This window comes from Podarcis muralis, chromosome 5 (genome assembly GCF_964188315.1).
Source record: "Podarcis muralis chromosome 5, rPodMur119.hap1.1, whole genome shotgun sequence".
Taxonomy (NCBI): Eukaryota; Metazoa; Chordata; class Lepidosauria; order Squamata; family Lacertidae; genus Podarcis; species Podarcis muralis.
Genome location: NC_135659.1, coordinates 6,843,561 through 6,855,575, shown reverse-complemented (window position 1 = coordinate 6,855,575; position 12,015 = coordinate 6,843,561). Strand labels below are relative to the sequence as shown.

The following is a 12,015-nucleotide window of genomic DNA, read 5'->3' as shown; positions in this document are numbered from 1 at the left end:
GGGGAGTTGTTAAATTTATTTATTTATTTATTTATTGAGCAATAATTATGTACGACTTAATTAATTAAAAACAACAACCCTCTAACAAATAATAACCCCAAAAAAACCTCATCAGAAAATACCAATGAAATAAAACTTTATAAACAAGGAGACATAATCAAATTATCAAAATATAGATAAAACCAACACTTTTACAAATGAATATAGATAATAAAATTACATGTCGGGGTAGGCTTGCCTAAATAATTTTTTTTTAAGCAGGCGCTGAAAACAGGGTAATGACGTCACCTGCTTAATAAATGACTCAATGGCGAAGAGGACCAACCAGAACTAATAACGATATAATACTGGCAATATTCTCAAAAGTCAGAGTTAGGTTTATATAGGGCTAATTTTGATATGGTAAATCTCATGTGCATAGGGACGCGGGTGGCGCTGTGGGTTAAACCACAGAGCCTAGGACTTGCTGATCAGAAGGTCAGTGGTTCGAATCCCCGTGACGGGGTGAGCTCCCGTTGTTCGGTCCCTGCTTCTGCCAACCTAGCAGTTCAAAAGCACATCAAAGTGCAAGTAGATAAATAGGTACCACTCCGGCGGGAAGGTAAAAGGTGCTTCCGTGCACTGCTCTGGTTCGCCAGAAGTGGCTTAGTTCTGCTGGCCACATGACCCAGAAGCTGTATGCCGGCTCCCTCAGCCAATAAAGTGAGATGAGCACCCCAGAGTCGTCCGTGACTGGACCTAATGGTCAGGGGTCCCTTTACCTTTTTAAATCTCATGTGCAGCCAGGCCAACTGCGTTGCTGCTATCTTGCGCCTCTGTTATATTTGGTCCAGCCAGTCTCTCTCCTCCTGCAGTTCAGGCTGTGAGTGCCTGTTCAATACTGCTTTGTAAGAACCTTAAATCAGTTTGTTCAAATGGAAGTGTCCACAAAAAGATCCTTATTTTATGTTTTATTTATCATTACATTTCTGTTACTGCTGTTACTAATAGTACTTTGGCGCAAGCTTTTCTGTTGTCATTGTATTTTAGGGTCCTGACGGAAGTAGCTTGCACTGAAAACAGCCACCACAATTAAGAGCACAGAGAGGTGACAGGCACGAGAATAAAAGTGAATTTTTAAATCCCTCCTAGGAGGGAGCACAGCTGACAGCTCCCCTGTCACCAGCGGAATTGTCAATCTAAAATGATTGCTTTTCCAATCTAATTTTGATGCCTGGATAGTTCCGTTGCAGCTTGCCAAAATGAGAAAGTCAAGTGAGTAAGCAAGCAAACTACCACAACCCATTGTCGTTGTTGTTTTATTAAAACAAACAAAAGCAAACCAACGGAACCACTGATCCTGCCTCGTACAACCGGCTTTGCTCATTTTCTCCAAGAACAGCCACTGAAATATTTATGACAATCTTTCCTAGTGACATCGCCATGAAGTCTTTTCAAGCCAATCCCCGAAATGTTGACAATCAAGCTGTAGCCCAGCAGCTCTTTATGCCAGTTCTGAGTCTGATAAACAGCATTCCAAAGGGGGGCATTTCATGGGTTACACTTTAAGCCGCCCCCAACCCATGCATTGAGTTTCGTTTTGTTCTCACAGGGGCTTCAAAGATCACCCCTCCTTTCCCCAGCGGCAGTGGTTCTCGTACAGTCAGATGAACCTTCCTAGTGGGATATCGTCTCTAGAGCAGAGGTATGGACCCCTTTCCTGAGGGCCACAGTACCTTCTGGGCAGCTTTCCAAGGGCCACGTGCTGTCAGGGACAAAAGGAGGCAGGGCAATGGATGTCAACTTGACCACCGTACAGTCTCACACCCCTCTCCATCCTCCTTCTAGGCAATTAAAGGGCAAAATCAGAGTTCACATTATGACCAGGCTGAAGCATTCAGAGTGCGAAACTGGAAGAATGAGGGTGTGCAGCCTGGGGAGATTTATTCAGGCCAGATTCAGATGCCTCGAGGGTCAGATTTAGCCCCCCAGGCCTGAATTTCCCCAACCACGCTGTAGAGCACACTTTCTCAAACTTGGTTCCTCCGATGTTGCTGAACTACAACTCCCATCATCCCTAGATAGCAGGGATGGGGAAAGCTGCTGTAGAATATTGTGTGCACACAATACTCCAGGAAGGGATAAGATCCTGAAGCTGGTAGTACGTTCCTTTCCCACCAGCAAAGACAATAAGGGGATCCATACAGATACAGAATGGATTTATAGAAGTGACAACATCTCCATTGCCCCATTATCTGAGGAAAAAGCTACAGCTTTGTTAAGGTGGTTCCCTATGTATGGTTTTAAGACGGGCCAACAAGATTGTATTCCGTTCCTCTCCTAAGGCTAATGTTGAGCTGAGTATCTCAATTTCACAGCAGCAGGTGTATGAGCATTGGAGGCAACCATCTTTGCAAGCTCATCTATAGAGAATCTGGTGCTGAGAGAGGGTGTGAGTAGAGTAAGTTTAGAAGGGGACCCTGAGTTCAAAAGGTTTGAGAAACACCTCCTCTATATAGGTTCATGGCCAAAAGTCAGAAGCAAAATGCAAACCCAGTCCAGCTTTAAGGAAGTGCCCGTTTATCAATATGAATGATAAGCATCTGAAACCCTACTGAGATGGAACTATTAAAAGGTTAACTTCTGCTGGCCTTCAGTTCTGTGGCTGAGTTGCCATAATGGTTCAGTTTGGTCTGAGCCAACCTTTTTCCTGGATCCAAAGAAAGGGGCATATTGTTGCTGCTGCTGCTGCCTAGCAACATAATATCATGCTATCCAGGACAGGTTTTGCCTCTGGGCAATTGCTGCTGACTTCTCCCTTCCAGCAAAAATCTCCACTAAAGTGTAGCGTAGTTAGGAATGGATAGATTTGCCCATTGCACACATTTTGCCTAATGCACACATTTTTAAAAACAATTTTTTCCTACTATAATGCATTTTTGTATGTTAGTTCCCCTACCATGCACTATTGTACGTACTCTTCCCAAATATGTACAGGATTGGAGAACCTCATCACACAATTCAGAGAAGTGTGGCTTTTCAAGGATTGCTGCATTTCAGTTTGTGATTGAAATGCAAGTTAAGCAGATTTGCATTAAAATGTGAACATATTTCTACATCATCCCGAAATGTATTGAAGTAACCAACCCACAGATGTGAGGACAGGGTGAGGACATAAGCCTAGATGATGGGAAAGGAGTAGAAGTTGAGAACTTGATTGTCCCTCTGTTATAGTTCACAGGGGGACTAGCATCTGATCTCCATCAGGGCCAGCTTGCTTCACACATTTTGGTACCTGGCAGAATATCCATTGGCACACTTCCCTCCCACAAAGTAGCACAGGGCAAGATCTTCAGCTCCTCTTAACTTAAGTGAACCAGAGGCCTCCTTCAAGTCCTGCCTGCATCAATGGTATGTTCTGTGGTGACCCAAGGCAGTGTCTTCTTCTTCTGTCACTGTGTCCCAATTGTGAACTCCCTTCAGATTGTTCCCCTCATTACCAGCTTTTCATTGCCCCCCTCCAAAAAAAAAAACCCTTTACCTTGTTTGGTTGGGAGTTTGTTTAGGGGCAAGCTGAGATTGTTTTTGTTTAATCTAAATGTGATGAAATATTGTACTGGTTTGTTGTCTGCTGCCCTGAAATCCTCTTGGGATGAAGCTTGGTCTAGAAATACAGGGATTCAATCCATTTCTATATACCGTAGATTCCGGCGTATTAGGCGACTGGGCGTATTAGACGACCCCCCAAATTGGCAGCTGCAATTTGGGGGTTCGTCTTATAAGCCCAGTCGCCTAATACGCTGGGCAGCTCCGCACCAGGAGAAAGCCGCCAGCACTGCAGCAGCGGGGGGTGGGCTCCGCTCCGCGCCGCCCATACCCGGCGCATAAGACGACTCCTGACTTTTAAACCCCTTTTCCGGGGTTAAAAAGTCGTCTTATATGCCGGAATCTACGGTAACCCCTTTCAGTCCATAAGGTGAGATGTGCTGGTGATGGAACTGATGGAAAAAATCCCGGCCCGTCTCTTTGGCTTACCTGTAGATCCTGTACCTGGTGGCGAAACCCTGCCGAAAGCGCTCCATGAAGTCAACATACTCTGGGGCTCGGTGAAATGGTCCTCGATCAGTAAGCAGCCAGTCCAGCGGTACTTGGCTGGAGGAGGCTGTGGAGGCATGCTGTTCGTGTGGTGTGGCAACAGCTGCAGCCAGCCCCCAGCACCCCAGAGTCAGGACCAATACTGAGGACACCCATGGGACCATCAGCCAGAGCCCGTTAAACTGAGCGCTGCGCTGCCACCTCATGCTTCTCCTGCTCGGTTGGCTTCTTCATTCTCTCACCACTCCTTCCCTCTCGGCGCTCCTTCAGGATTTCCTGCACTGCGAAGGCACAAGGAAAAGGAGATGGGTCAATCCCCTTTTTACTGAGGTAAGGAAGAGACAGTAATTCTCTGAGAAGCAGAATAAAAACAGAGTAAACAACACGGGGTCCAACTACCACCTGAGGAACTCTGCCACCTGAGGAGGGCAGATGGGAGCCAACCTTCACTCCCATTCAAAAGCAGGACTGGCGCATGCCCACTGCTGAAACAGCCACCCAGGGGCAGCGAGTGGCAGCACTGCTGGGTCAGATCCACGAGGGGCCTTTGAAGTTCCTGGGGGCACCAGGCTTGACTGACTAAAGCACACAGATCCCAAGTGGAGTGCTTACTTGCCCTTGTGGTCTCCATGCTGCAAGTGCTTCATCTCTTTGTTGTTCATCCAGGGCCATCTGGGGCAAAAAGATAGGGTAGAAGCAAAGTGCCAATGTTCCTATGCTTTTCCCCCTAAGGAGGTTCAGGTGCTACAGCTGAGAGCTGCAGCGAATGTATGAAGTTGTCTTATACTGAGCCACCCCCCTGGTTCATCCAGCCTCACCTGTTCCAACTTTCTCCAAGACAATGGGACCATTGAGTCCTCTATGGCCAGCCCCTCCAAGAGACTGCAGGTCTCCAAGGATTTCAGCAAGAATTGTCCCAGCCTGGTGCCTGAGATTCTTTAACTAGAATTACCAGAGAATGAACCCAGGAGCTTCCACATGCAAACCAAGTTCTCTGCTACTCATCTGCATCCTCTCCATATATATCCCAGGCCAGACACCTGAGGCAGTGCTCACTCAGGTCATAGCAAGCACTAAGCACTTGCACAGCGTGGCTCGAAGCATCATTACACTTCCCATACATTTAACCCGGTCATCTGTACAATTTAGGCTGACAACTGACCGGGTATGTGGCCTGGCCTGGCCTCTTGCTTTTTAAGAGCAGCCTGGTGCTCAGAAATGGGCAGGTGAAGTTTTTCAAAGCATGGGAGATGGCCTTTAGGACTTTCAAGATGTTGCCTCCTCTGAATGCCATCATACCAGCTGTTCTTAAGGGCACAGCTACAGCAGCTTCTTCAAGCAGCTCACAACTCCAGTGGCTGCTTGAAAATTAGTAGCCCTGCTGCTAATAGGGCTATAGCACAAGCCAGGGGTCGGCAACCTAAGGCTCATGGGCCCATGTGGACCGGCGTGGAGCAGAACGGGGACTGCCTTCCGCAACGCTGGCCGGCTTCCCATGAGGAGATTTCACCCCTCCCATATCCAAGAATCTGCTGATGTTCTCTGCTGATTCTCCAGAGAGGAGGGGCGGTTTCTGCTCTCTACTTATTCTGCTCCAGCCTCACATCAAAGTGTCGGAGAGAGAGAGACTGAGTGTTAGAGAGAAATCGTGTGTATAAATAAGGTTGCTGCTAAGAGCAGCTGCAGACACTCAGTGCAGTTCAGCATTTTTGCTTAGACCTCAATTAGCTCTGTACATAGTTGTGTATTATAGTTGTAGATAGAATAAAAGAAGATATTCTACAGAGCTGCTCTCTGAGTCGTTTATGCTCTGCTATACTCTGCTGTACTCTGCTGTGCAACGACTGTCTTCTTGTTGGAGTGAATCCGGTGCTCACAACACTAAGCTGTGAGTCCACAGCACTTTGACCTGTTCCTGTGCAGAAGGTGGTCTCTGGAAGTGCTACCCAGCTCGCCTAGCCCAGTCGGGGCTGAAGTGTATGAGTTAGTGGCACTGGCTCAAGGGCGATGCTGACATTCCATTGGCTGCAAGAAGCTCCTGCAGCCAATGGGAAGCTGTGCACGCCTCCTCCACACTGGAAATAGTGTTTGCACATGCGTGCACACGCACTCTGGCCCACCGCGGTGTCTGCGGGACTGTGAACCGGCCCAAGCCACAAAAACTTTGCCGACCCCAGGGATAAGCCAATATTATAACTCAGGACGGACCCATTGACACTCAACGGCATGACTAGCTTGGGTCCATTAATTCTGTTGGGTCTACCCTGAGTATGATTTGGTCGGTACCAATCCATTGCAGGTATGTGGGCTGAGATGCCCCCAGCCACCTGGTAGTCTCAAGCCTTGCTTATCCTGACACAGCAACAGAACCACTGCATTCTTCAAACAACCCCCAAAGTTATCCAGCATTTATCCGTCACAAGCGGCTTCTCTTCCTCTTCTGGGGCAGAGTCCTCTCTACCTGCCAGCCATCTGTCACTTAGTTATGCCCCACTTGTTCTGCAAGAGGGCACCTGCCATGCCCCCACCTCCCAGAGCACCAGCCTTTTAAAAATAAAATACTGTCAACCCCAATTCGGCGCATCACGCGCCCTGCAAAAGCGAAGGGCTCTTTTCTTTTGTTCTAAGGCCTCAGTTGCTGAGGAAATGAAATGCTGATTGACAGCAACGGGAATAATTTGCCAGGATCACAGCGCCAGTTGCCAAACCAGCTAGACAAATAAAATAAATAAATCCCAGACAGACAAAGCAAACAAACACAATATAAACAAACAGCTGAAAGAGCATCTCTCACTCCCAGTCTGGGGCAGCATTTCCCTGCCCCCTGCAGAATTCAACTTCTATTTCAGAACTAAAATAGATGTGTAGATTATTTCAAGGAGGTTGGTGTGATAGCAACTTTGCTTCGCGTACAAATCTCATCCCGGTTGTAGATGAGAAGCATTTGAAAATCTGCTCACAGGAGTCTTCAGTTCCGAGTCTGTGTGTGATTCTGTTCTTTTCTCAAAGTACAAACATTTTGTTTTCCCACCCACTCCAGAAGAAACAAGAGCAAGAATAGAACGAATTCTGGGACCTTTACCACCATCACTGCTACTATTCATTTATTTATATGCCCCATCAATATGCAGAGTGTATAGGCAGAGTCAGATTGGGGGTGGGAATAGTCCCTTGCTTTAGCAGCTTAAAATCTGAATGGAACTCTCTACTCAGGTGACAGGCTAGCAATCTCGAGATGTACTCCACCCCGATGCCCTTCAAAAAAGGGCTATAACTTTGTCACATCTGTTGTTTCTTTGCTTGCAAGAAGACCTGCACCAGCAGCTGGTACTTCCAGGAGGCTGGGGAAGAGACTTGCCATCATTACCCTCCCCGACATTTGCTTTTTGCTGCTGTCAGTCTCCTCGGGAGTAGGGATATGGGAGCCAGCTGTATGTCATTTTCGAGCCCTCCCCTCGGAACAGTATTTAAGCCAGACTCATTGGAGTGCGGCAAGGCCAGCACCACAAACTTTATTGTTGGTTAACACCTGTTTTGCTTTCTGTTCTTAAGTCTACATTTATTCATTTGGGGAGGGGGCAATATTGAATTGATTCTGTGTTTGCCAAATTCTTGATTTTTCCCCTGTATTTATTTCCCCACTGGGGAGAGGCACTGCAGTGATACTGTACGTGGGGCAGAAGTTGCCCTGGAGACAATGCTGCATTGATGTTCTCAATGTGGTGTGGTGCCAGCCAGTGTGGTGTAGTGGTTAAGAGCGGTAGTCTCGTAATCTGGGGGACCGGGTTCGCTTCTCCGCTCCTCCACATGCAGCTGCTGGGTGACCTTGGGCCAGTCACACTTCTCTGAAGTCTCTCAGCCCCACTCACCTCACAGAGTGTTTGTTGTGGGGGAGGAAGGGAAAGGAGAATGTTAGCTGCTTTGAGACTCCTTAAAGGGAGTGAAAGGCGGGATATCAAATCCAAACTCTTCTTCTTCTTCTTCTTCCTACCCTGGCGTACAAGTGGCACACAGAGCCCGTGACCAGTGGGCCCTGGATGCTGTTACCATGGGGTGTGTTTTCTTTGCAGGGCGTGTTTTGACACCGCCACCCTCCTTTCTTTCTTTTTTGAAGATAATCTTTATTGATTTTATGATTACATACTATACATATACACATTACTTTACATTTGCATTTACTCCGAGTTGACTTTCCTCCTTCCTTCTTCTGGCTTTTTTATGTCGTCTCTAAGTTTTTCACATTATCGATTTTGTATATTGTTCTTCTTCTTTCAACTTTATCCGTACAGTGTCTATATACAAATAAATATTTCTCTATATACATGTCTTATTGTTTGTCTATATTCATTTACAGATACCATTAGTTACCTTGATTGTATTTTACATTTCAATTCATATTGTCATTAACATCCAATGAAGTTTCTTTTAATTTCCCATTATGAGGTTTATTTTCGTTCTACTGATTTCACTGTTTAACCTTATCCTACCCTACCTTATCCTTTTCTGGGCTGGATATGTGTCTAGGACGTCATGGAGCAGCATAGCTGCCACTCCATTCTGGTTTAATTGGTATGCAGGCTTGCTTTGGGGAAAAGTAGCAGGAGAAAAACAGCAACACAATTTCTTGTTAAGAACACGGGATAAATGGAAAGGAAGAACGAGATTGAGCAAATCCCTGCATATTAAAACAAAAGCTGCTGCAGGCATTGGCACAAAAGCCGGTGGGGGGGCGGGGGCAGCATGGAGCAGCTGCCTCTCAGTCTGGAATCGGTGGCTAGCAAGTTGTAGATCAGAAAAGGTCTCCAACTCTAGACCAGGGATGGAGAACAATGTTGTCGGACTACTGCCCCCATCATCCATGACCATTGACTTTGCTGAGTGGGGCTGATGGGAGCCAGAGTCCAACCACACCCAGCGAGATGCCCACTGGCTCTCTCTCCCTGGTCCAAACAGTTTGATGCTGTTAGGAGCCAGTTTGGTCAGCTGACAGGTTAAGAAGGAAGGCCTGACAGTTCTTTGCTGCTCTCAGGAGAAAAGAGTGGCTTGGTTCCCCCATCCCCAACGGCTGCCTCACCTTCACTTTTGATCAGGTTAGCGGTTTCATCAAGCCACATTTGTTCGAGTGCAGAACTGTAATCTCTGTCATGGAAGATTTCTGTCCAAATAGGGAATGAACGATGCAGAAAATTTCCGTCAATTGAGAAAGTACAACATAATGTGTCAGGAGATATTAATGAGAAAAGGTTTATCAGAGCCTTCCTGCAGTTATAAACCATCGTGTTTTTGAGTATTTAATAAAAAATTAACTAGTTTTTAAAAATCTGTTCTGATTCGTTACCTGTTGTTTTTAAAATTCAGAGTGTCCATTCTGTTTTTGGATTTTTTTAACGTTTCAAACTGGGAGCTAAGGAAGACACTAAATCAAGACCTGGTAGTAATGAGCATTTTTTATTTTTAAAAAAATGTAGTTGATCCATTTAATTTTGTTATTACAACTTAATTTTTTGGTTATTAAATCCATTGAGATCCATCATATGTGTTGCTCTATGGTTATGTAATTCATTCTCTTTGTTCATTATTTTTGCTTCCTACTTTTTATCAGTGCAAGACCCAAGTGCTCTTCCACTGCCAGTAATCCCTTCTACTATTAAACAAATGCATGCCAAAGTTGTAAAACAGTTCCAAATACTATACATTAATTCATTGCTCACTCAGAACTCATTCAGTAAGTTTGCTGAGGCCCTCAGATTTTTATGAACACCATCTGTTTTAACTGACTGTTGCTTTTTTAGTTCATGGTTTTCAATCTGCTGTTAGTGCATTAATTTGTATGATGATGATGATGATGATGATGATTATTATTATTATTATTATTTATTGTACTGTTTTCTTTCTTGTTACTCTGCTAGCCCCTCTGTTGAAGGTGAAGGATAGAAATAAATAAACAATTCTATTAAACACTGACCCAGCTACATGCACATCACTGGGCAAATGTTATTGTAAAATGATGTTTTTCCCATTCCATTTTATTCAACAGGAAAGGGCGGGGGGGGGGGGAATCAAGGCGCTTTAACGAAAATTGACTCCTGCTCCCCAGTGGAATATTCTTTAGTTTTACTCAGCCATGTTGCTTCAGCAAAGAAGTATTTCAATCAGCTCTAATTGATTCACATGCTGTATTCTGGCTTTCAAACAGCCCACTAACCTTTATGGGCTCCTTGGTTGAAGCAGCCCCCCCACAGAGCAAGAAGCATCACCCGAGGGGAGCAAGCAGAGCTCTGCCAGAAGAGTAAATGCAAAACCTGCAAACAGGGTCTCCATCACCACCTTCCATAATAAACCGCTCAAAGTGCGAGAAACAAGACATGTCAATCACAGCATGTGGCTTGCCATTCTAATGCAAATATAGCAAAAGCAGTGCACCTTCCAAGGCTTGCTTTTTGGTTGGCAGACTATTACTATAAAGGCGGACTTGGGGTGCATACAAGCCTACAATGATCTGTGCAGCAGCCTTGTTGTGAATGAGTGCGCACAAAACCTTTCCCTGTAGGTAACAGAGAAATCCATTATGCAATTCCTTGCCTTGCCTTGCCTGAAGGCAGGAGCTGATTTCCCCCACCCCATCCCCAGGATATCCCTTTGTCCTGAGGATGGCACTGATTTGGCCATATTCAGAGTGAGTCAGAGTGGGGAGGGCTGCAGTTGAGGAGAGCCTGGTACAGTACTGGAATTTGGGGTGGGGAAGGGGAGGGGAGCTGCTGCACACAGGGCCGTCTTACACATAGAGGCTAGTGGTGTGGGGCGCCAGGGTGCCAAGTTCTAGAGGGTGCCAGGGAAGAGGCAGAGGCTGGACGCGGCACCTTCCGGCATGAGCTCGCCGCCCTCGCCCACCTCCGCCATGCTGCGCCGAAACAGTGCCACACCCGGAGCCTCCATCTGCTGTGGCCACCATGGCACGAAGCGTCTAGCTGAGCCGGGAGGTGCTGCGTCCAGCCTCCGCCTCTTCCCCACCGGAGGAGCTGCCCTCCAACCGCTGCCCGCCTCCTCCAGCCCTGCCGGCAGCGCCGTCCTCCCTAAAAAACTCTGGGAAACAGGAGGGTGGGTGGGCGCCAGAGGGAGCTTTACACCACGGCGCCGGATATGCTTAAGAAGGCCCTGGCTGCACAGAATTCCAAGGCAGGTTAGGAAGAGCTGTTTCTTAACCGCTACTTGACTCACATAGGAGCAGAGTCGGGGGGCACAAGAGTGCTGGGACTTCCATGGAAAACATGGCTCCTCTTTAAATAAATAAATAAATGCCAGCCAAGATGCCCCGGAACTGGGTAGAAATATGAGGAAGTGGATGGAAAACAGTTGCTGGAACACGAAGTACTACCGTATTTTTTGCCCCATAGGATACACCTAGTTTTTTGGGGGGGAATAAAGGGGGGGATTTATTTCCCCCCCCCCAGGTGCGCTGTGCTAATCCCGAAGCTTGGGGCGTGCGGAGCTCAGCGCACCCCAAGCTTCTGGGTGCCGGCAAGGTCTCCGCTAGCCGTGGGAGAGCCGCGCGGCTCTCCCAGGGCTAGCGGAGCACTGCACTAATCCAGAAGCTTGGGGCGTGGGGAGCTCAGCGCGCCCCAAGCTTCTGGGTGCCAGCAAGGTCTCCGCTAGCCCTGGGAGAGCTGGGTCTCCCACAGCTAGCGGATAGCTTCCTGAAGCCTGGAGAGCGAGAGGGGTAGGTGCGCACCGACCCCCCTCACTCTCCAGGCTTCAGCGAAAGCCTGCATTCGCCCCATAGGACGCACACACATTTCCCCTTCATTTTTGGGGGGGGGAGTGCGTCTTATAGGGCGAAAAATACGGTATTTCCATATGTTGCATTAACTTTGCACTTGAGTCATGCACAGTACGTATGGCAGGCTGATCCTGGAGCCAATTCTCTTGCACACAACCTCTGGC

At 47.1% G+C, this 12,015-nt stretch overlaps 1 protein-coding gene across 1 annotated transcript in view; it reads right to left on the bottom strand.

Moving 5' to 3' along the window:
• Positions 1-12,015, bottom strand: part of BRINP2 (BMP/retinoic acid inducible neural specific 2) — a 93,771-nt gene that overhangs the window by 41,785 nt on the left and 39,971 nt on the right. Inside the window, exon 2 of the mRNA XM_077928223.1 lies at positions 4,015-4,355. Within this exon, the coding sequence (XP_077784349.1) occupies positions 4,015-4,280 (266 nt within the window). The 5' untranslated portion in view covers positions 4,281-4,355. The remainder of the gene's footprint in view (positions 1-4,014; positions 4,356-12,015) is intronic.